The sequence below is a fragment of the Carassius auratus genome, unplaced genomic scaffold (assembly GCF_003368295.1).
Source record: "Carassius auratus strain Wakin unplaced genomic scaffold, ASM336829v1 scaf_tig00215316, whole genome shotgun sequence".
Taxonomy (NCBI): domain Eukaryota; kingdom Metazoa; phylum Chordata; class Actinopteri; order Cypriniformes; family Cyprinidae; genus Carassius; species Carassius auratus.
Window position 1 is genome coordinate 1,472,892 of NW_020528035.1, and position 24,428 is coordinate 1,497,319.

Consider the following 24,428-nt stretch of genomic DNA (forward strand, 5'->3'; position numbering starts at 1 on the left):
TTGCGTGACGTCAAAATAAAAGCTGCTTCTAAAAAAATCGTTTTTTATTAAACTTAGTTTGATTTATTTCCAGAATAAATTTTAAATGCTTTTAAACGCTGAAACATGCAGCATTGAACAAACAGGGTTGCCAGATATGAATAGCAAAACTGGACCAATTACAAAAAAAACGCCAGTACCTAAAATTTCACAAAGGCATTCAAAGGCCCCTACCAGTGTCCAGCCAGAAAACATTATCTTTACTTGTTGGAAGACCATGACATACTTTAATCAAATATTTTAGTATAATATAATTATGTTAGCTATAAATTAAACTTGGAAAAAAAACAACTCACTGCATCATTTAAAAAAAAAGGGCAGTGTTGCAGCAAATCAGACTTGGGAACCCTGGGAAGAAACTTACTGTATGGGTTCATTAATGCTAAAAGAGATAACGATAATTCTATACTACAAAATTTCACATTATCAATATCCAAAATGCATGTTCATTTAATCTTAAGAATATCATCTCTACTCAGGAATAAATACTGCAGTGATTATAGTAGATTTTTAATAGTTTTTTATTTTATTTTCAGTTGTATCACAGTATTCGGTCCATTCAGCTACTAATAACACACATTTATATTAGTAAAACATGGAATGTGTTGGAAAATAATTCAAATACAATTTTCCAAGTATTAAGGCACACTATAATTTGAATTAAGTGGTTTGTTAAAAAAAAAAGTTATGTGACAATGACAACCATTTGCTACTGAAATGAATTAGTGTTTTTTTTTTTTATATAGTTCATTTATCAGCTACAACTTGTTGCAGCAAATGCTGCAAATTCATTAGTGTCACTCCAGTTTAAAGGTATAGAAACCCCTTATTAATGCAAGTAAATACTACTACTTGCAAAAAAGGTTCAGAAGCTACTGGTGGTTCTTCAGGAATTCTTCCATATAGGCGCCAAGAGCCTTCACATCTTCAACAGTCACTGCATTGTACAGGGAAGCCCGGATGCCACCCACAGACCTGAAAAAGCAAAGTGAAACAATCATAAAACAAGAAACTGAATCTATTCACTGTATAACATGTATAAAGTAAACTGCTATATGCCAGACAGACCAGCACCAATTTGTTCATAAACAATGTGTCCATATTATGTAGAAATTACACATAACTAGTTATTAGATGCAGTTATTACAACATTACTCTTCCATTAAAGCTAATGAAAATGTTTTCTGTCAAGCTATGCAAACAATGAATTAACACCAATTACAAAGACAGATGTAGTTTTTAATTTTCATACAACACCTGTGTCCTTTAAGTGAGATCATGCCAAGTTTAGAAGCACCATCAAGAAATGCCTTTTCAAGACTTTCATCCCCTTCCTTCTTTCCGATGCGGAATGGAATGTTCATGCGGCTTCGGCACGCCATGTCAACTGGGCATCTGAAAGAGTACGTATGGTACATGATAAATACATGAGTCTTTTTGACAAAAAAAGATGGTCTGATTTTTAGTCAAACTAACTTTGTCAAATTATGCTAAATAAAATAACTACACAAAATAAAAACAACAGATGGACTCAATCAGAACACAAATTCACTCTTTGACAGCAGGTGATGCTTATGGAACATCAGCAATACAGCATTCTCTTGGTTACCACTGTAAACAAAGTAGGCCTGCACTTATAAATACGACATTAATATTATGGTTAATGCATGTGATTAAATTTACAATTCTTAACGCATTAAAATAATTCATTTTTTTTAAACATTTATTTCTATTCTATCCCTTTAACCCAATTTTGCTTCTCTGTCTGCAATCAGATCATTTTAAGTTTCTAAACTCCGGGAAAGTTTTCAGTCCAATTATCCAAGAAGCTAATGCATTCAAACAATCCCTCCAAAACTGGATGAAGACGATCGAGGTAAAGACGATTGCAGTGGCGTACAGGAGTCGTACAGTAAGCCCGCGTGAGTCCGTTATAATAATGCATGTACGAGTGCTCTTGACACACTGAATTTATGCAATACAGTGTGCACACATTGTTTCCACGCACATACACAATAATGAATGGATCTGTCTACAGAAGTAGATATATGCAGTCAGCAGGTGGTTGGTTTAAGGTTTTTTTGCTATATCCATGTGGTCTTTTTCATTATCACAACTTGACTTAAAATGTAAAAAAGGCTCTTTGCTGTTGCCCTGTACACATACTATAAAATCCTGGGGTTTCCTTTTTTCCTTTCATATGTGCTTAAATGGGCTCTTTTGTTGTCCCTTTGGAGCTGGTAAGTGTCCTTTTTTGGAAAGACATCTAAATTTATCTTGAAAAAAGCTTGCAGAAAATACAGATTTTTGAGAATCACCCTTTAATCTTTTGGTTTCCTTTGCTGGATATAGCAAATGATGACAAAATAAACATTTTAAACAGGATAGGTCTACGCTTAATTTCACAAAGTGTGCTATTAATCATGGAAAAAAGGGTGTGATTAATCAGATTAAAAATTGTAATTGACTGACAGCCCTAATTAAAATATATAATAAGGCGGTAAGGTGAAAAGAAAATACCATCTAAAATTTCCTGAAGACAGTCAGTTCCCCTCAGAGATAAATTCAAATAAACGCCCATCCTCAATTCAGTAGGACTTTTAGAATTTTCTTCCAATATTTCGCTCATCGTGAACAGAGAGCTTACATAGTTTAACCATGGTATCTGTAGTAAAACTGTGGTTATACAAACAGTTATCAATACACCATTGTTTACTACACTTTTACTGCAACAAAACTGTGGTTTAAGGGGGGGTGAAATGCTATTTCATGCATACTGAGTTTTTTACACTGTTAAAGAGTTGGATTCCCATACTAAACATGGACAAAGTTTCAAAAATTAAGTTGTACGTTTGAAGGAGTATTTTTGTTCCCAAAATACTCCTTCTGGTTTGTCACAAGTTTCGGAAAGTTTTTTTCGAGTATGGCTCTGTGTGACGTTAGATGGAGCGGAATTTCCTTATATGGGTCCTAAGGGCACTTCTGCCGGAAGAGCGCGCGCTCCCGTATAGCAGAGCACTGAGAGCACAGACATTCACTGATCAGAGCGAGAGCGTCGCGAAATGTCACAAAAGAAGTGTATTTTTGGTTGCCAGGGCAAGACAACCCTGCACAGATTACCAAAAAAAAAAACAGCATTAAGGGACCAGTGGATGGAGTTTATTTTTACAGAGCATCAACGGAGTTGTGCAAGTGTTTGTGTTTGTTCCCTGCATTTCGAAGATGCTTGTTTTACAAACAAGGCCCAGTTTGACGACGGATTTGCGTATCGTTTATTTCTTAAGGATGATGCAATCCCAACGAAAAAGGGTCACGATCGTGTGTTGGAACCGCAGGCGGTGAGTAAAACTGCTTAAAATATCTCTGCCTCCTTGTTAGTGCGTCCGCCTCCCATGCCGGAGACGCGGGTTCGAGCCACTCTCGGAGCGAGTCGTTGCTGCTGCTGCTCTCGTTCAGTTTCAGCCTCTGGATCTGATTCTGGATCATAAATATACGCTGAATCTGACTGTTAGCCATGGTTTGTTTTGGTTGATTTTGTCCTCACGGTAATGTCACAGCTTCCAAACGCTCTCAACGCAAAAGCTTACTGGCGCTCATGATTCTTTAGCTCCGCCCACACGTCACGCCTCCAGCAGGTCGTGTTTTTCCGGGAAAAATCAGTACAGACTATCTTTCTCTTATGAATATAATAAAACTAACGACTTTTTGGAGTTATGAAGGATGCAGTACTACTCTATAGGTACTCAAGATTAACAGGATATTGAGTGAAAATGAGCATTTCACCCCCCCTTTAATAAGGGCTGCTCTACCTGCTACAGTATTTTCTCCTTTTTACATTTTTATTATACCAATAATTCTTTTATTTACAAATTTTTCTTATATTAACTTAAAGATTAACAGTAATGATTAAAAACTGAATAAGTTTAATGTTTTAATGTCATGTATTATGAATAAACTTGGGTGTAGAGAATATATTTATCTGAAAAACTGTGATCCAGAATGTTAGAAATGTTTGGATGTTTACGACAGAAAATGACGGAATCACTGACGAGTAAAATCCATTGGAGCAGTTGATAATGTCATAGACGATGTCGGATTTCTGTTTGTTCAGTCGTTCCATGGCATCCGCCCCTCCGTTGTTCTTGATCCACTCCAGAACCAAACCCATAATGTAAATACTGCAAGAAAAACGAGCATTATTTTAATTATATTAATAATATTAATGTTGAGGTTTAAAATAGGTGAACACAAATTACTTAGGGTTCCTTAAAAAAATTTGAAAAGGAGAGTACAGTCTTTTTAACATTTAAAGTTTCTCTCTCACATCTACGTAAGCTGGAAAAGTGATCTACAAACAGATCTTAAAATAAGCCACAAGGCTGTTTGTTTTAGTAATTAAACAAAGCTGAAGTTTGTTAGGTAGGATGCAAATAAAACCATGAAAACTCTTTAAAAGTGGTCAAATTATATATCAGACTGGATGACATTAAAGCTTCACAAAAGAAAACAGTTCTACCATGACACCTCTCAGAGGGTTAAGCATGATAATGTAAATAACAATGTTAATGTGCTTGGTCTTGGCGGAATAGGTCTGCTACACTACTGATGTTGAGTGCTGAGACTTGCTGCCGCCGATTTCATAACGCTTTATCATTCAGCCCTAGCTGCACATATAATATATATGGAATAACCCCCATATATAACATACATGAATCACCCTGTAGCAGATCTGTACAGGTGGAACTGGGGGAGGTGGAAGGTTTCTGAAGTGTGCTGCAACTGCTACAGCAAGCACAAGTTAAGTGTTTGAATGTTGAGCAGCGAGCTCATTAGCTGCTGATGCAAAAAAGAACCAATCAGCAGCGCCATGTGAGAATGATGTTATTACATTAGATTGAGTTAGACCTATCGGCCTGTACCAACTAAAGTTTCATGACTTGGAATATTTCACAATATTATTATTTTTACTGCATTTTTGATCAAATAAATGCTGCCAGCCTTAGTGAGAATACAAGACTTTTAAAAAGTAAAAAATCAACTGCTGCTTGACTGGTAAGCCTTTGTAGTTACCGTATTTTCCGGACTATAAGTCGCACTTTTTTTCTTAGTTTGGCTGGTCCTGCGACTTATAGTCAGGTGCGACTTATTTATCAAAATTAATTTGACATGAACCAAGAAATGAACCAAGAGAAAACATTACCGTCTCAGTGCTCCTGTGGCCTACACGAAAAACATAGAGCGCCCTCTCGCAGCTGTAGACGGTAATGTTTTCTCTTGGTTCTAAATAAATGCGACTTATAGTCCAGTGCGACTTACATATGTTTTTTTTCCTCGTCATGACGTATTTTTGGACTGATGCTACTTATAGTTAGGTGCGACTTATGGTCCGAAAAATACGGGTATTGTTTTTCTTGATTACAGCTACCTAGAATTGGCAAGCTCAAGCTGACAATAATGTTAGTAATTTAAATGAAGACTACAGAGGCACAGTACCTGAAGCATGGAGGAGTGTTGTAGAGCGAGTTATTGCCAGCCTGCACCTGATAGTCCAGTATAATAGGGCACTCGTTCAAAGCCTTGCCCATCAAGTCCTCTCTGACAATGACAACCGTCACACCAGCACACCCGACATTCTTCTGTGCGCCGGCAAATATCAGACCAAACTGTAAAAACAAACAGAGACTCACAGCATTTATAACCATTTAGGTAAAAAAAAATCATGGTATCTGTGAAAAACTGCAGCTACTGGTGTATTATTTACTATAGTAAAGTAGCAAGTTTAATGAACTACTGTGCTATTTTTATTATAAAGGCAATGAACAAAGTATCACCAACCTTCGACACGTCTACTGGCCTGGAGAGGAAGTTTGATGACATATCACTGACAAGAAGCACTCCTTTAGTGTCCGGGATGAAGTTAAACTCAACGCCGTGCACCGTCTCATTGCAGCAGTAATAGACGTAAGATGCTGAAGGATTCAGCGACCAAGTGCTACTGTCTGGGATTTCTGCGAAAATTAAGTTTGCTTCATCACCAGAAGTCATGTGATGATCAAAGCTGTGCTTAATCGGTTTTTGTCTGTGCTTTAATCTGTTCTTCATAAAGCACCTCTCAGCAAAGAAAATATAGCTGTACTCTAATTACTTACTGGTGTAGCTATCCAGTTTTGGATGAATCACGTTCACATTTCCATATTTCTCTGCCTCTTTGGCTGCCTTTGCAGACCACGTCCCAGTGACCAGATAATCAGCAGACCTGTCCTCCTTCAGACCAATCAGATTCAGAGGAACCCCACTGAACTGTCCCGAGCCTCCGCCTTGCAGGAACAGTATCTTATAGTTTTCAGGTACATTCCTGTTCAGAGTGAATGCAAAGTATACATTTGCTATGGAGTTTAAATGAAGACTTCTCCAATTTCTAGTTGAGGGACAGATGTAAACACTCACAGAAGCTCACGGAGAAGGTTTTCAGTAGTGTTTATAATCTTGGAGAAATCAGACGATCTGTGGCTCATTTCTGAATGCAAGAAAGAATGAAACACCTCAGAAACATAGCATTAAACAGAAATTAAAACATTACAAAGGCAGAAGAATGCTTGCCAAGAATGCTTATCCCAGTGCCACTGCAATCCAGCATCTCCTTCTGTGCTTGAAGTAAAACCTTAGAATAGAGAAATATCCAATAAATAACTATTTTATTGTTTTAAATCAAAAACAGGATTGCATGCTTTGTCTTTACTGCCATTAACAAAAGGTCTTTAGAACTGGCTTTTAAAGGAATTGATCATTCAGAAATGAAAAACTGTTAACAATGTCCCAAGGATGCAGGTGAGTTTGTTTTTTTATGGGAATAGATTTGGAGAAATGTAGCAGAACATAACTTGCTCACCGATGGATCCTCTACAGTGAATGAGTAATCTCCAGTCTATCAGTTAACGTATTGTCAAGTGAAAAGCTACATGTTTGCCAAAAACAAATGATTGATTAAGATGCTTTTAACTTCAATCCGTCACTTCCAGCTAAAATGCGAGTCCTCTGTCCATAATATTGTTTTCTCCAGTAAAAAAAGAAGTCATCTTGTCTGAATCAAGAGAGAAATATGCACGGATCTAGCACCGTTTACAAGGAAAACAGTTCTAAACAAATATGTTGGTGGAAAGGGGGATGCACATTTTCACCAGTGTCCCACCAGTGTTATTATGGACTAATATTTTGGCCAGAGGTGACGTTTTAGAAGTAAAAACTTACAAACATATAACTTCTCTCCTCACAAGACATTAACTGATGGACTGGAGTGGTACTTGTGGTATATTGTGATGTTTTTATCAGTTGTCTGGGCTCTCATTGTGACGGCACCCATTCACTGCACAGGATCCATTGTTGAGCAAGTGATGTAATCATACATTTCTCCAAATCTACATTCAGCATCGTCATCATTTTCTTCAGGCAGTTAAAGTTAAAAACCGATTTGTGTGTTTGAATATACGAAGTGTGCTTTGATGTTTGCTGATGTTTGCTGATTTATGTTTTCAGAGAGTTGCATTTCAGTCAACAGGCGAATCTGAATGCCAAGTTGCGGCTGATGCAACATTGGCACATGCAGACAAGCAAAACGCAAGTGTTGTTTTAATGCTTTCAGCGCATCCAAAATCATGTACGACGTTTTTGCACTTTACAGCATCGCAAACAGTTTTGCACGCATATTCTGCATGCACACTGCTGGTGGTTTGTAGTTGATAGATAGATAGATGATGTAACGTTACGTTAATCGTAGAGTTCTGATCTATGATCACGCTGCATTGTTTACGCTACTATCAATGCGAAGACGAAAAAACTTATGTTTTGCAAAAATATAATCAATTTTTACTGTATAATATTTTTTACCAATATTTTGGGGATGCACTTACCGACTGTGGAAGTTTAGCTGGACCCGCTCCGAAATTGATGGTCTGTTTCTCCTCCATGTTTTAAACAGAACTGTTTATTGTGGCCGTGGGATTGAAGTCGTTCTGAAACTCCACTTCACCTACTCTTGGTGATTTGGACTGACACTATTATTCTCTTTACACATGATTACACCTAATGTGCAAGGTTCCTGCTTGTTTTCATTGGCTCAGGGTATATTCGGAATGTCTGCTTTCTGCTGTATGATTGGATGGTGTGTTTATGACGTTCGCTTCATTAAATATTCATGAGCTGGTTTTACTCTTTCATGTTTTATTTAATTTTTTTCACTTTTTTTCCAGAAGATAACTTACACAAATGGAGAAGTGTTAGTTATCTTCTGAAACTCTAGGATAGATGTCTTTATGGTACTATTTTTTCTCTGAATTATCCTTTGTAGTTTTGGATCTTATTGACTTTCATTGTACATTTTTAAATACATTTGTTCAATAGTACCTTTCCTTGAGGATTTAACTTAAGATATATTTATTTTCTGTAAAGTGCTTTGTAAATATGGATGAGCAACCAGCAGAAATGTAAATACTAATAATAAAAAAGTTATTATTTTTCCTTCATTTTTTATGATTTAATTATACATTTATTTATTTGTTATCTTTATTCCAACACGTATTTATTCCTATATTTAATTACACTTTTATTAATTTAAACATAATTTATTTATTTATTGTTATTATTCTGTCTCTTGTATGAATCCATATTTATTTTCCCATTGTTACATTAATTAATTAATTAATAATTTCTGCAGGTTTGGTCCTCCATACGTAAACAGTTATATTTTGAGAGCCGTACAGTATATAATAATGTTGGATTGTTTCAGCAGGTGGCAGTATTTTGCAGAAAATTAAAGAAGAAACAGTTTTACATGTTTCTCTTCCTGATTTCCACAAGGGTCAGTTATAATCAGTCTCAATGTGTCACATTTTATCATTTATTATTATTATTATTATTAAAATCTAATCGGCAAACAGAACTTGGTAAAAGCTCAACGTCAGTCAGTCTGAAATCAACCACCACAAAATATCAACACCTAATGAAGTTTTAATCAAAGGTTTCATACATTTTCCACAGTTTGTAATGTGTGAAAACTATGTACATGGACACATAAAATGCTCGGAAATTAAAGCGATACTTAAAGTCATTTTGTCTTGGGACTAATGCAAGCCAAAGTAAAAGAGGAAAACAGTACATGTCGTTTATCACTTTTCTACCTGTTTGTAATTACAGAACAAGGAATCTAACAGGGATTGCACTCCTGTTTCTACAAAAACGTATTTTACAAAGCATAACCTGAAAATGTTACCAACTACAAAAATTCCCACAGATATTTTAAAGGGTTCGCCCAAATAGGAAAACTCACCCTCATGTCACCCTAAACCCACAAGACTTTTGTTTGTCTTTGAAATATTAATTACCGTAATTATTTTTTTAATGAAATGTAAAAAATATATTAATTGAATTAATAATTAATTATTATTAACAATTAATTAATTAAAAAATATATTTTTTAGGGAAACCTAAGAGATTTCTGTCCTTCCACTGAAAGGTCACACAAACGAAACATTGATGACATAAATTAATGAAAGTGGTAAGAGGTTTGTTCTGGTATTTGCTCTCTTATGAAAGCTTAGATTACTGGATTGCTCTCATGATGATGGAAGGACAGAAATCATCAAGTTTCATTCAGAATATCTTCATTTGTGTCTCAAAGATAAACAATAGTTTTATGGGTTTGACATGAGGGAAAGTAGCCTAACTGATGACAAAATATTCAAATTTGTGTGAACCATGCAAGCCTAAAAATCCCAGTTATTTTCACACACAAAAAAATTCCCTGATATCTCCAGGTTTTAAAGACCTTTCAAGAAAAATGCTCATTTTATGGTTTATTGCTATGGTTTATCTTGACAAAGTACTTTTCCTGCAACTTATATTTCTCATCAACTGTATTCTTCAACCATAATATCCACTGAGAAGCCTGCTCACACAGCTGTATTGTTTATTAAGAGAAAAATAGTTCTTTCATGCTTGTTTAGCAGTAATTGATACCCGGTATGTGTGGATGGCTTCAGCGCATGTTTTGTGGAAGGAAAAAGCAGCAGCATTGTCCTCTCAGATCCTGTTTCAGAGCTATTTCCCTCTGACCGTAATCCCCCTTCGGTCTTTCCATTTTTGAAAGCCCAGCAATGCATCTTGACCTGAAAGTTTCGATCGTGTCATTGCAAAAGCAAGTGCTATAGAGGCTGGATGATGAAACGGTTTCCTGAAGTGGGTTTCTCAGCTAAACTAGCAGAAGGAGCAGCTTTTGAAATCTCAAAACAAAACCAAGGTAGAAGAACAAATGTTCAGCTCCCTTTTTAGCAGAGCTTCCTTTTCTGCCATCTGGGGTTGGTAATACCGGAGCAAAACAAAAGGCTTCTGCTGTGTTTGCTTTCATTGGTCTTCATGCATGACAGACCACACAGATATTTTGCTCGTTTCAGTCTTCAGTTTTTCTGACACAGCAGTGTGTGCTGTTTTGGCTCCCGTAGCTTGATGGGTAGAGCACGATGCTCGCAACATTCAAGTCATGTGTTCAATTCCTCAGTTGCATCTTCTCATTGCATTACAGAGATTTTTGCGTGTCTCTCTGTCAAACAAAATTGGTGAGTGATGCAGCAGATTTCAAAGCAGCGTAGTTTCGTTTCTGGGAGCGCAGCAGGGGAGTCTGGGTTTCGTTGTCCCGTAGGGTGCTGCTGCTGCTGAGAGAGCGAAAGTGCTGCTGTGTCCAGCCATAAACCAGGCAGTTTAACAGACCCTGAGAAGCAGAAGTGAAGGCCTGGCGAGAAAAAGAACAGGAACGTTTTACATTCGCAACTTAGTATGGGTAAAGCCAGTGTTTTATTAGGAGTTATATGTGTTTTGGCGAACCTGTAGGATGTAGAGAATGACTCCCATCCTTCCCTCTATCATATCCGGTTTCACCAGCATCATAGTAGCCAGAAATATTGCTGAAATAAACAAGAGATCATAAAAGAACATTAAGGGAAAGCACTCAAAATAGAGTGTTTAGCTAGGGATCTATTTCAATAAAAAAACAAAAAAGATTTTGAATTGTATATAACATGTAATCTATTTGCATTACACAGCTCTAACATAAATTAAAAGTAAATTATTGTGATGCATATTTGTCTATCATGCATAAATAAAGCAAGTAAGATTTCTGTACTCAAAAATTGCCGGCTGAGTTTTTTTTTTATAAGTGATTTGCATCTATTTGATTTTATTTAAATAATCATATTTTCAGGATGCATTTATTCTAACTGCTTATCTTTTCATTGTCAAAACAAATGTATTCAGTCATAAAGTATGAACATGGTTATAATATGGCTAGCTGTCTAACAAGCAATAATTAATTAGAATGTATGAGATAATATTTTTTATTAAGAATTAATATTATGTACAGTATTTAAAACACTATAAGTTCATTAATAATATTATCAAATTCTTACCTGTTTAATTTGTGCATTTCTGACAAATATGCATAACATTCATTTTATCACATTAGCTTAGTAGTTCATAGTTCTTTTTTTTTATATATTACTTACAGTTATACGTTAGTTAAATCTCAGTAATACAAATGCATGGAAATCTTATATACAGTCCAAATACATAAATCTTAAATTATGCCGTAATATTGTTTAAGTGCTTTGCATGTGCAGGGGTTGTAAATAGTTTCAACACTTTACCTAAAGACTTGCATTAATGCACTATAAAGGTATTCATAATGCATGTTTGTATAATGCATTGTATCTTTTCATAAATAACTGTAGCCAAAGTTAAAATGCATTATAATATCTAAAAATGAGTGTCATATATTTTAATGCTTTATCCTTTCCTTTCTATATGAATAAATAAGTATTATTATATATTATAACTGTGTTTATGAGATCATTATAAAGTGAATTGCACGGAATTAAAACTACTTTTGTAAAACATTATACATAAGGTGTTACCATAAAGGGCAATTCATATCAAAATTGTTAGTAAACATACTGACACATTCAGCTCTTTACTATGGAGAGAAAAGGTTGGCTGTCTCAGTAATGTAATACATAAAAGTTAGTAAATGTTTAAATGTTTTGGTGTATAAATGTGTGCTCACCTGGTCCCCAGCAGAAGAAGAAGGCTGAGGGATAAAGCAGCATTCGCCGTTCCAGGAGACGCAGGGTTTCCCAATGATTGTCACCAAAGAAACCTTGAGACGTGACGAGACGCTTGTACAGGGAGCGAGCTTTACACATGAGAATCTAAAAATAAAACGAGGACTACAATTAGATTATGACTGAGTCACACAGAACAGACAATCATTAGCCTTATATTCACTTACACTACCGTTCAAAAGTCTGGGGTGAATTTGTTCCCCTGTCTTGTGAATTATTGAATCTTATTTTGATGTATTGTTCCTGTGTTGCCTTTGTCTCCATAGTTACTTTTGTTTGTCTAATGATTATTTATTAGCCTCACCTGTTCCCTGTTAGCCTCTACCCTGTGTATTTATACCAGTGTTTCATTCTTTGATTGCCAGTCATTAGCTGGGTTTCCATCACCTTGCTTTTATATGCATTTTGAGGTACCTATCGCATCAGAATCGAGTGATGGAAACAAAAAATTTCGAATAAAAATGCCTTAATTCGCAAAAAAACTTTTTACGCTTGCCTGAGGTAGTTTTTGACTTGGGCAAAAAAAGGTTAATGCAAATACTGGGAGATGGAAATGTATTTTGTGAATAAATTCCTCCAAGTACATCAAAAAAGTCATGTGACTTTGTGCTATGCGCTACATTAGTATGCAGAAATTTAAATTATAGTATTGTACATTGCAGTTACATTTGCTAATGTTACCATGTAGTAGTCTTTTGTAGCAGTCTCTTTTGACATTGAGTCATGATAAAATCAAATAAAACTAAACTTAACATTTGTAGTGTGTTTAAGTTCAGTTATGATTGTAATTACAGTTAAAGAATTGACTATCGTTCAAAAAAAAGTAATGAATACTTTTATTCAGCAAGGATGCATAAAATTGATCAAAAGCTTAATTTTTCAAAGAATCCTGGAATAAATGTATCATAGTCCATAAAAATATGAAGCAGCACAACTGTTTTCAACATTGATAATAATCAGAATAGTTTCTTGAGCATCAAATCAGCATATTAGAATAGTATCTGAAGAATCATGTGACACTGAAGACTGGGGTAATGATGACTTCGATCACAGCGATAAATTACATTTTACACTATGATACATAAGAAAAAATATCTGACAATATTACTGTTTGAAACCTTTGAACCATAGTATACATTAAAATCTTACATTTCTGAGATATTACAAAATTAGATCAAGACATGTAAGAGACAGCTCACCGTGATGCCAATGAATGTGAAGAAGAACGTAAACAGGAAAATGGCCACGCAGTACTCTTGAATGACACTACATGCTGTCTTCTCTGTATTTACAGATGATGTGAGATACACAGCCCCTGTATGCATCAGCAAACATCTGGAAGACAATCACATCATTAAACAACTGTCTCGAATGCATTCAAACAACTAAACTATGGTAAGAGGCAACTACTGAATTGAATGCTACACGCTTTTAATAATAATAGGCTTATTCAAATACGATTTTATGAATCATTCTGTTTACGAATCATTTCGTATGCATGTGTGAATACATTTCGACTCACCTGTACGGCTGGGTGAAGTTTGTATAACACTGAAACACATTTCCTGCTACAAACACAGGTGCTGTGAGCATTAAAGGCAAAAGACTGTGTGGAGAGAGAGATCAGGACAGACAGTCAGTCAACCAAAACATTTATATTCTTCACTTCTGTTCACTTTCAATTATTTTGCATGGTATTTGCCCTAAACAGTATGCAAGATTACAAGTAATGGATTTATTTATTGTAAATAATATTCCAAATGTGCATATAATATGTACTATTTCTGGATTTCGGATGCATAAAATGTAAATAAATTAGTAAATGCAAATATTCACATGATAAACCCTAACAAATCTTTGCTATATTGTTATAGTTTATGTTGATATTTTTAATTTAATTTTTATATTTTCCAGTTTCACATTAATTTTATTCAAAGTTTTAGTAATTATGTTGTGTTTTCTATATTATATATATATATATATATATATATATATATATATATTAAACATTTTTTTTTTTTACATTTTAGCTAATGATAATAAACATAAAGGGAACTGCAGTGCTATAAATAATTAGCGATAAAAATTCCAATGCTTAGTTAACAAAATATTTTCATTAAAAATATTTAGTTCAAAGGTTATGAAATACTAAGAATTTTTAAGAAGTGAAACTGCTGTGGTAGATTTTTGCCATGTTAGTCTATATCTACATTAGAGTCCCAATGAAGGCCTTTCGCTCCAGACTGAAGGACTTTTACTGCAAATTTGGGGTAAAATGACCTTCTGTCAGTACTTTTTCAGCATAATTTCTGCACACAATTTTTTTTTCTCCATCTATATTTAAGGGGGGGGGGGGGGGTGAAATGCTATTTCATGCATACTGAGTTTTTTATACTGTTAAAGAGTTGGATTCCCATACTAAACATGGACAAAGTCTCAAAAATTAAGTTGTACGCTTCCGGTTTGTCACAAGTTTCGGAAAGTTTTTTTCGAGTATGGGGTCTGTGACGTTAGATGGAGCGGAATTTCCTTATATGGGTCCTAAGGGCACATCTCCCGGAAGAGCGCGCGTTCCCGTATAGCAGAGCACTGAGAGCAGAGACATTCACTGATCAGAGCGAGAGCGTCGCGAAATGTCACAAAAGAAGTGTGTTTTTGGTTGCCAGGGCAAGACAACCCTGCACAGATTACCAAAAAAAAAAACATTAAGGGAGAAGTGGACGGAGTTTATTTTTAAAGAGCATCGACGGAGTTGTGCAAGTGTTTGTGTTTGTTCCCTGCATTTCAAAGATGCTTGTTTTACAAACAAGGCCCAGTTTGACGACGGATTTGCGTATCGTTTTTTTCTTAAGGATGATGCAATCCCAACGAAAAAGGGTCACGATCGTGTGTTGGAACCGCAGGCGGTGAGTAAAACTGCTTAAAATATATCTGCCTCCTTGTTAGTGCGTCCGCCTCCCATGCCGGAGACCCGGGTTCGAGCCCCGCTCGGAGCGAGTCGTTGCTGCTGCTGCTCTCGTTCAGTTTCAGCCTCGGGATCTGATTCTGGATCATAAATAAACGGCTGAATCTGACTGTTAGCCATGGTTTGTTTTGGATGATGGTTTTTTTCCCTCATGGTAATGTCACAGCTTCCAAACGCTCTCAACGCAAAAGCCTACTCGCGCTCGTGATTCTTTAGCTCCGCCCACACGTCACGCCTCCAATGGCTCGTGTTTTTCCGAAAAAAATCGGCACAGACTATTTTTCTCTTATAAATATAATAAAACTAAAGACTTTTTGGAGATATGAAGGATGCAGTACTACTCTATAGGTACTCAAGATTAATAGGATATTGAGTGAAAATGAGCATTTCACCCCCCCTTTAAAATCAGTTTAAGTGATATTCATATAAATTATGTTCTTACCATGACACTACAGGACCAAGATATCTGCAGCTTCTTGTGTCTGCTGGATTCTGAAATAAACAAGCTAGTCAGCATTGGCAGTGTTTACATGCAGACTATCTTATGCTGCTTTATTACCATTATAAATGTGTTCATAACAGTGATTCGATTACCTCGGCTGGGAAACCGAGTCTCTTGTACTTCCCCTCCAGTCCGTTGTAGAGCACCCAAACATAGTGCAGAGTATAGAAGAACGAGGCCATGTAAAGAGTCTGTAGGATGTGAAAGTCAAATGGAGAAGTTAATGAGGTTTAAGATATTTTAGTTATAGTTCACATCCATATTCTAACCATGCTGTCGCAGTACTGTAAGCCACGACTTTCACATTAATGTTTGTTTGCGTGATTGCAGTGCTTACCAATCCTGACCCTGATATCCTCAACATGTCATATTTTGGTCACACTTTGTTTCAAGGTCCAATTCTCACTATTAACAAACCATTAACTATGCAGTAGCAGTACACATCAGCATACTTTTCAGAATAAAAAGAGGACTTAAAACAGAAGTATTGTACTTTAAAAGAATATAGACTAAAGGATGAGCTAAATTAAATGTTTTCAGAAACTTAATTGCAATTAAATTAATATGTATTACAGTTTAAATTTATATGAATGCAATTAGCTAAACTACAATGCTTTTTTTACCCGGTCAAGTACATCTTTATATAATTTTGATAGCTATTTCTGTCGTCGTTGAAATATGGTTAAAGTGTACTGCTGAATATATTGGCAAGCATTAATGGTAAACTAAAGTATATTTTAATATACCATTTCTATTGAAACTTGTATGTCATGTATTTAAATATATTCATAATTAAGCTGCAATTTAGTACATTTAAAAATGAACTTACACTACAGTTCAAACTAAAGATTTGAAGTGCACATTTAGTACAATTAAGCACACTTCTTTTTCAATCCAGGACCAGGATTGGAAAACATTGTCTTTTGACCCCTTTGTTGACATTCATGTCAAAGTAATGCAAAGGCCCTGAATGAGATTGCAGCATTGAGAAACTTCTCTATGATACGATAACGATTCTGTTGAACTCTGCTGACTGCAAGAGTTGTTAGTTATATTTGACCAGGGTGTGTATCTCCTGATTTTAACGGTCACAGAAATGTACACAAAGTAAAAAATTACCAATGAAACACGTCAGTGGAATAAAGTAGATATTAGTCATATTCAGTGCAATATTGAATTAACACTGCGAGTGAAAGACATAAAGCTCATAAAAAGGTGAATGGATGCTGATAAGCTTAAAAAATGACAAAAGAAATCAAATACTAGAAAACTACTTGATACAAATTGATACGACGAAGACAAAAATAGGAGGAAAATTTAAAACCAGATCATTTTGATTAGCCATTTGATTATTTTTGAGTTCTAAAAATGTAAAGGTTTATATAAACTCAGTTGTGAGTCATCAGTGAGTGTGTCACATGAGCAGACAGGGTTTTCCAAACCTCAGGGTGTTTTCTCCTCATGCAGGATTGATGAACAGTTTCATAGGTCAAAAAGTTGGCATTTTCCCACAGACAATGGGTGCTAAACCTATTATTTGTTTGATAAATGATTCTTACATTTATGTTTATGTACAGTGCTAAATAGCTGGGCTTGCAAATGGAGCCAATACTACAGTATTTGCAAAAATTGAAAAAAATGAATGATTATTTAAGGGATCCAAATGATGTTACTTTGTGCAAGACATTCATGCAATGTTACTTTTTTGTAATGGGCAAAATACTGAAGGGGCTAAATGTTTAATGATAGGTTATTAAAGTTAGTTAATAATTATTTTAAATGAAATAGTATAACTATAACTATTTTAAAAAACAAATTTTGCTGCAACAAATTTGATTCAGTTTAACAGATTATATAAAAAATATGATATCATATTTTATCTAAAAAGTATATATTTTGATGGCATTTTACATTTCAATTTAAGTTTGTTTTATGACAGCATATCTAATAATAAATCTAATAAAAGAGCTGTGACTCACACCCATGACAATCCACTGTTATAAACAAACATGTGCAGACTTTAAAAAGTGGGGCAGAACTCATTTTATCTGGGCAAAGATTATGAACTAAATTTGTTGCTCCACTTCCTTTTCAGACTCGTCCCAGTTCCATGTTTGTTTTGCGCTTTAGAAAGAACTGGTTTTAGAGTCTGAGCTGAGAACAACTTTTTTGTTAAGTGAAACTGCTCACGTGGCACACATGGTTTTATTCCCTGTGATATTTTTTTTGTTGAATGCCAAACAAGCAGACCTCAGTAATGAGAGACACATGTTCAAGCCTGCACTGCCAGGATGCAGAGAGGAAGCACAGATTTAGAATGGTCCCACCCTCATTTGTGTTGTTTCGTTTTGAGCACAAATTCTCTAAATGGCAATGAGGGAACAGTTTATGGGCTAAAAACTTTCCATTTTTATGCAATCCCAACAAGTAGTATTAAACTGAATAATTACAATATTTATATGTCATGGCAGTCATATGGTACTCCAGGGTACTTAAAAAAATATCATGGTATGACCATAATGACCAATATGTCAAAAAAAAAAAAAAAACACCATTACTTTTCTGTAACATGGCATGGTTTTTAATGGATATGATAAAATACCCTATTGTTAAAAAACATTTTCTTAACTAAAAGTGATGACAGTGAACATTTGAAAAGAATATTCAGCTAAGTGTGTGATTATTCTTCTGATGCCATTAAAAATTAATAAGGAATACCCCCCCCCCCCCCCCCCCAAAAAAAATGAAAATGAGCTTACCCTCAGGCTATCCATGATGTAGATGAGTTTGTTTCTTCATCATCACAGATTTATAGAAATGTTTCATCATAACAGATTTAGAGAAATGTAGCAATACATCACTTGCTCACCAATGGATCCTCTGCAGTGAATGGGTGCCGTCAGAATGAGAGTCCAAACAACTGATAAATACATTAGAATAATCCACAAATTATCCACATCACTCCAGTCCATCAGTTAGTCTCTTGTGAAGTGAAAAGCTGTGTGTTTGTAAGAAACAAATCCAGCATTGAGACAGTTTACATTTAAACTGTTGTTTCAAAATATTAGTACATAATCCATAATACTTATTCAAGTGAAAAGTCATCTAACATCAAACTCCATCTAAAATATTTGTTTAGAACTGTTTAGGCTTGTAAACTATGCTTCGTCTGTGCATATTTCTTTAGTGATTCAGAAAAGACTACTTTTTTTCACTAGAGAAAGCAATATTATAGATGTCAGAAGCAACAGTTTTAAGTTAAAAACATCTTAATGTTAGATATGTTTCTTATAAAAATGCAGCTTTTCACTTCTCAAGAAGTTAACTGATGGACTGGAGATCACTTCTGGATTATTGTGATGTTTTTATCAGCTGTTTGGACTTTGATTCTGACGGCACCCATTTACTGCAGAGGATCCATCGGTGAGCAAGTGATGTAATGCTATATTTCCCCAAATCTGTTCGGATGAAGAAACAAACGTATCCACATTTTAGATGGCCTGAGGGTGAGTACATTTTTATCACAGTTTCATGTTTGGGTGAACTATTCCTTTAAAAGGTGTGAACATGCACTGGTCAATCAAACATGACTGCTCCTGTGCACCTGGCTTTTTTTGTGGAAGTGTGATGCAAAAACATGGCATGAACAGAAATGTACTCTTCTTCAGCCTGTGATAAGCATTATTTGGGCATGATATTGTGTTAGTTGTGTACCTGTTCCACTATGTGGAGGTTGTAGCAGGTTCTGTAAGCTTTACAGGACTGAGTGAAGAGAAGACCTCCACACATCCAACTCAACGATAACAGCAGGTCTGTTACACTTAACAAGAACAATGGCAGCACCTGAAACAGAGGTTTGTGTTAGTGGTCAAATTGACATTTTTGTTTGAACTTATTATTAATAATTCACAGTGTATATTAGATGAAGGCTTACCTCTGGTTTTCTTACTAGTCCTTTTAAACAGGCACATAAGATTATAGAGCCAGCACCTAAAATGCTAGAAGGCAAATCAAATTATTAGGAAATATAAATAAGTATACAAGACATAAACATTTATTAATACGTGTCTCTTAATTAAATGACTGAATAGATACCTTAGGACGGCCATTGTTATTTGAATCCATCGAACTATAGAGTATATCTAAGTAAAGAAAAGAAGTTTATTTCATCTGTCTGTGTTTATTTTAGCCAGGTAAAACACAAAACGTAAGACAATAGCCTGTTTTATGAGTTTATGATAATACATGACCCAGATATGAAGCGTCTGGAACAATCCTACTTCACGGAAGTCCGTGATTTATAAAATAAAGGTAAAAAAAAATCAGCGAGTTTGAATTGATTAATATTTATCAGATATTTTGAAAATTTTCCAATTTAAAACGATAATTTAAAGAAAATAATGCCTAGTGCACGAGAGTCCATGTGTGCGTCTGCTGCATAGCTGAACTATGAGATATTCTTTAGTTTACGTAAAATGCTGTAAAACTACTTACAGATATCCAGTTTTCAGTCGGAGTTGTGGTGTTCATGTGTGACGTATTTTGGCCAAAAACGTCCATATTGAAAATGTAACAATATTGATAAAGTTAATATTAATAGTCCTCTCGAATTCCGTCCACTGTAACAACAACAAATTGTTGTAAAAACAACAGTTGTAATAAATTTGTAATTGCTACCAGAACAATCAAAAATAGTAAAAATGACTTATTCAGGAGACACTGGTGTAACAAAATGCGCTTTCGAGTTTCAGTACTGTAAATGATAAACTGCGCGAGCCGCCCTCTATCACAAAACGATTTTGATTGGTTACGTTCCGATTGCGTCACACTTTCGTCATGTTTTAACGTATAGTCGGGGCTCAAAGCGACGCGCGCCTCACTTTGAATGACAAAATATTTGGCTGTAGGCTATTGGTAAGGATATCTTGTTTTGGAACGAAATATTTTACATTTTGGCAAATTGTGCGTGGAACTATGCCAAACTATCAATGACAATGTCGTTTAAATTGTGGTGGTAATGTGTGAATGTAACTACCATGAATTAATAAAAGTAGCCCATTGTTCAGCAAAAACAATCAGAACAGACTTTGATTTTGTGAAATATGTGTATCCAGTTGCCATAAATATGCATGTTTCCATTCTAACTGTTCAGTATGAATCAAACTTCAGTCATGATCACTTTCTGTCTTGGCTAGTTTGGTGAGAAGAGTTACAGAACATGACTGACTGATGTTCAAAAATGTACATAACATTTAATTTTAATGTGTTCATCTGTCAGTTCAGATAGGCATCAGAGCACTGCTTCATTAAACACTGTCCTGCTTCCTTAAGGACAGTATGTCTGAGAACAATGAGCAGAAGGACTGCCTATAAGAGCTGTCTAACACAGTTTACCTCATCGCTTCATATCAGCCATGAACTGTGAACATGTAGGTGATGGAATAGTCCATTATTAATGTGCTGCCTCAGTGGAGATGAGGTCTGAGTCCAGATTGTCATGACATTCCTCATTCCTCTCTCCGTCCACTGTCCTGTCCAATAAAACACATATAAACGTACGTCTACAGCAGCTATGATCTTTTATGAAGTTGGAAAACAGAAGTATGGAACTATAAACTGTAAACAGAAAAATAAACATAGTATGATAGACACAGAGGTGAACATGGTTCACTGCTCTGAACACAATAGTCAGCTTTCAGTCTTTTATTTCATATGCATACAATCCTTCACTTTTTTTTTAAGAAATTAACACATTTATTCAATATGTGTGCAGTAAAAAGTGCCAGTAAAGATATTTATAATGTTACAAAAGATTTCAGCATATGCTATCCTGGTGTTTTGGCTTTTCATGTCTATTTGCACCTCCCTTTCTCCATGTGTTCAATACTTTTTCCCTAAGCCATTCCATTTTATTACACATAACTTAATTTCTGAACGTATTATTATTTTTTTTTCATTTGTATGTATGGATGACTCGGCTTGTTACCGACATCTGGCGAAAATTTCAAGTCAACAGGACCTTCAAGGGTCATGTGACACTGAAGACTGGAGTAATGATGCTGAAAATTAACCCTTGATCACAGGAATAAATTACATTTCGCAATATATTAAAATAGAAAACAGTTATTTTAGATTGTAATGCTATCTCACTGGTTTCACTTTATTTTTGCTCAAATAAACACAGCTTTAATGAGTAGAAGAGACTGCTTTTAAAAACATTTACACAAAATATTTACTGACCCTGAGCTATTGTACACATGTACATTCCTTTGCAAGTTCACTCTCAAGTCTGAGTAATGGCTTCTTTTGTGCTTGATATGGTTGACTGGTGTACATATTTTTTCCATTCTCAGTTCATGAACCCTATTTTGTCTCACAAGTCTTCTTCTGTGCTTGAAATAATAGTTCAACCAAAAAGAAGTTTGTTTCTTTGTCAACAAGTTAATCATTAAGATAATATTAACTTCAAACCGTTGCTTCAGGCTAAAATACAAGTCCATACTCCATAATATTGCTTTCTAGTGTAAAATTGGTTCTGTCTGAACCAGGAGTGAAATATGCAGGAATCAAGCAAATTTTACAAACCAAAACAGACCAGAACAGTTCTAAGCAAATACGTGGCTGTATTTTAACGTGAGAGGAAAATAGGCATTAACTTTTTCACTGGAGGAAGCATTATTAAGGATTATGGATTCATATTCTATAGCTAAAAGCAATGGCTTGAAGTCAAAAGCATCTTCATGATGCGTTTTTCTTTACGAGCATGTAGCTTTTGGCTTCACAAGATGTGATGGACTGGAGTCATGTGGATTACTGTGATGTTTTTATCAGTTGTTTGGATTCTCGTTGTGACGGCACCCATTCACTACAGAGGATCCATTGGTGAGCAAGTAATGTAATGCTACATTTCTCCAAATCTGTTCCCATTAACAAACCAACTCATCTATACTTTGGATGGCTTGAGAGAGTAAAATTTCAGGAGAATTTCATTTTGGGGTGAACTAACCCTATAAAGGACACTTTATAGCAGGGATCCTCAAATCTGGACCTCGAGATCCACTTTCCTGCAGAGTTTAGCTCTAACCCTAATCAAACACACCTGAGCATACTAATCAATGTCAATCAATGTCTTTGGGATCATTCGAAAATGGCAGACAGGTGACTTTAATCAGGGTTGGAGCTAAACTCTGCAGTGCATTGGACCTCCAGGGTAAGATTTGAGGAAGGGGGCTTTATAGTATCTGTGTAATCTGATCGCAGACCGCAAGGTTTATCCGGAAAACCTGTGTTTGAAGGTAATGTGGAGATATTTGCATTTCAGTTATTTTTTTATTATTATTATTTATTTGATTGAAATTCTGTATATTTTCTTTCTTAAATCAAAAATAGAATATCATTTGCACGTCTTACAATAAATAAATAACAATTAGGATAAAGATATTACAGATATTACTCAAGCTGTGGGGCATTATGAGGTTTCAAATCGAAAACCAATATGCCTGTACGAAATAGCAAAATAAAACCCCCTTTTCTCTCTTCCCTTTTTAGTTTCTACTTTAATAAGTGTGTCACGATACACAGCTTGGCCTGGTGCTGCCAAGTAATACTGTAAAATCTGGGGGTTGGAAGAAGCAGTTTGAAAAATAAAATGAAATGTATTGGATGGCCAGAACTATTGCCATCTTTATTTATTTAAGATAGATTTGCAATGAAACACTTATTGAATGCACAGCCCTCTTCTTTTGTGAGGTCAGATGTACTTGAATGTAACATTTTATAAGAAATATGGCATATTATCTTCTAGCCAAGTTATATAACTTTTATTTGTGTGGGTAGTGCCCCAGGAGACAAGACAATAGAAAAGTACTGTGTATACTTGATATTGGTAGATTCAGGAACAAGGAAAACCCCCGACAGCCTCATGGGCCGGACTTTCTGATTTCCAGGACAGACATGGAATATTTGAACAATACCCAGAGCACGTGGCCACATCAAAAAATACAAAAACCTTAAACACGGAAACAATCTTCATGCCAGTTTCACTATTGCAACATATCAAATAGCAAAAAATAAAGGGTGTGTGAGTTTCCAATACGTGTCTCAGTAAAAATGCTGCTGATAAAACACACATTCCAAACATAAAAACATTATAGATATATAATTAAATAAGATCATAAATAAACTAATAAACATGTATTATACAATCTTTTCTCCCATTTATGTAGATCTTTGTTGCAAAGAGCATGTAGTTATGCTTACTAACTTCAAAACTTTCCGTATTCACTTCCCTTTTGGAAAAGTGTGTGTTGTGATTGTGATAAAAGCATGTACTGTAGCAGACTGCATGTAATGTGTTAGAAAGATTTTTAAAAGACTGTGTGACACTGAGGATTGGAGTAATGATGCTGAACATTCAGCTTAACATCACAAGAATAAATTACATTTTTAAAAATATTCAAAGCATGACTTTACCAATGTTTGATTTTCACACAGAAATTGCTAGCAAGTTTCACGGTTAATAACACAGAAACATCAAGTTACACACTGAATCAAATTTTTCTTGTAAAACACCCTCTAATAATCTTTATTGTATTAACAACATATATTTTACAGTGTATACTATGGGATGTTGATTTAGGATGCACGTTTTTGCCTAAACTGAACGACTGACACATTTTTTATTTTTTTTTTTTCATTGGAGGTATTTGCCTTTTAGGACTTCCAATAGAACTCTGTTGAAGGATATTGCTGGTAATAA

The 24,428-nt window shown here is 35.2% G+C and overlaps 2 protein-coding genes across 2 annotated transcripts; both read right to left on the reverse strand.

Annotated features, from left to right (window-relative positions):
* Positions 1-536: 536 nt before the first annotated feature.
* On the reverse strand, positions 537-8,093 carry psat1 (phosphoserine aminotransferase 1). Its single transcript, XM_026259990.1, has 9 exons — positions 7,947-8,093; positions 6,640-6,700; positions 6,487-6,556; positions 6,189-6,394; positions 5,875-6,047; positions 5,533-5,702; positions 4,089-4,217; positions 1,297-1,434; positions 537-1,014 (listed from the first exon to the last, which is right to left on the reverse strand). The coding sequence occupies exons 1-9, from the start codon at positions 8,001-8,003 to the stop codon at positions 912-914; spliced, it is 1,107 nt and encodes a 368-aa protein (XP_026115775.1). The 5' UTR covers positions 8,004-8,093; the 3' UTR covers positions 537-911.
* Positions 8,094-9,022: 929 nt separating this feature from the next.
* tmem116 (transmembrane protein 116) lies at positions 9,023-20,435 on the reverse strand. The gene is made up of 11 exons (XM_026259972.1): positions 20,165-20,435; positions 19,766-19,812; positions 19,605-19,668; positions 19,385-19,513; positions 15,763-15,861; positions 15,611-15,660; positions 13,726-13,809; positions 13,403-13,538; positions 12,146-12,290; positions 10,912-10,991; positions 9,023-10,819 (listed from the first exon to the last, which is right to left on the reverse strand). The coding sequence occupies exons 1-11, from the start codon at positions 20,228-20,230 to the stop codon at positions 10,634-10,636; spliced, it is 1,086 nt and encodes a 361-aa protein (XP_026115757.1). The 5' UTR covers positions 20,231-20,435; the 3' UTR covers positions 9,023-10,633.
* Between the last annotated feature and the right edge of the window lie 3,993 nt (positions 20,436-24,428).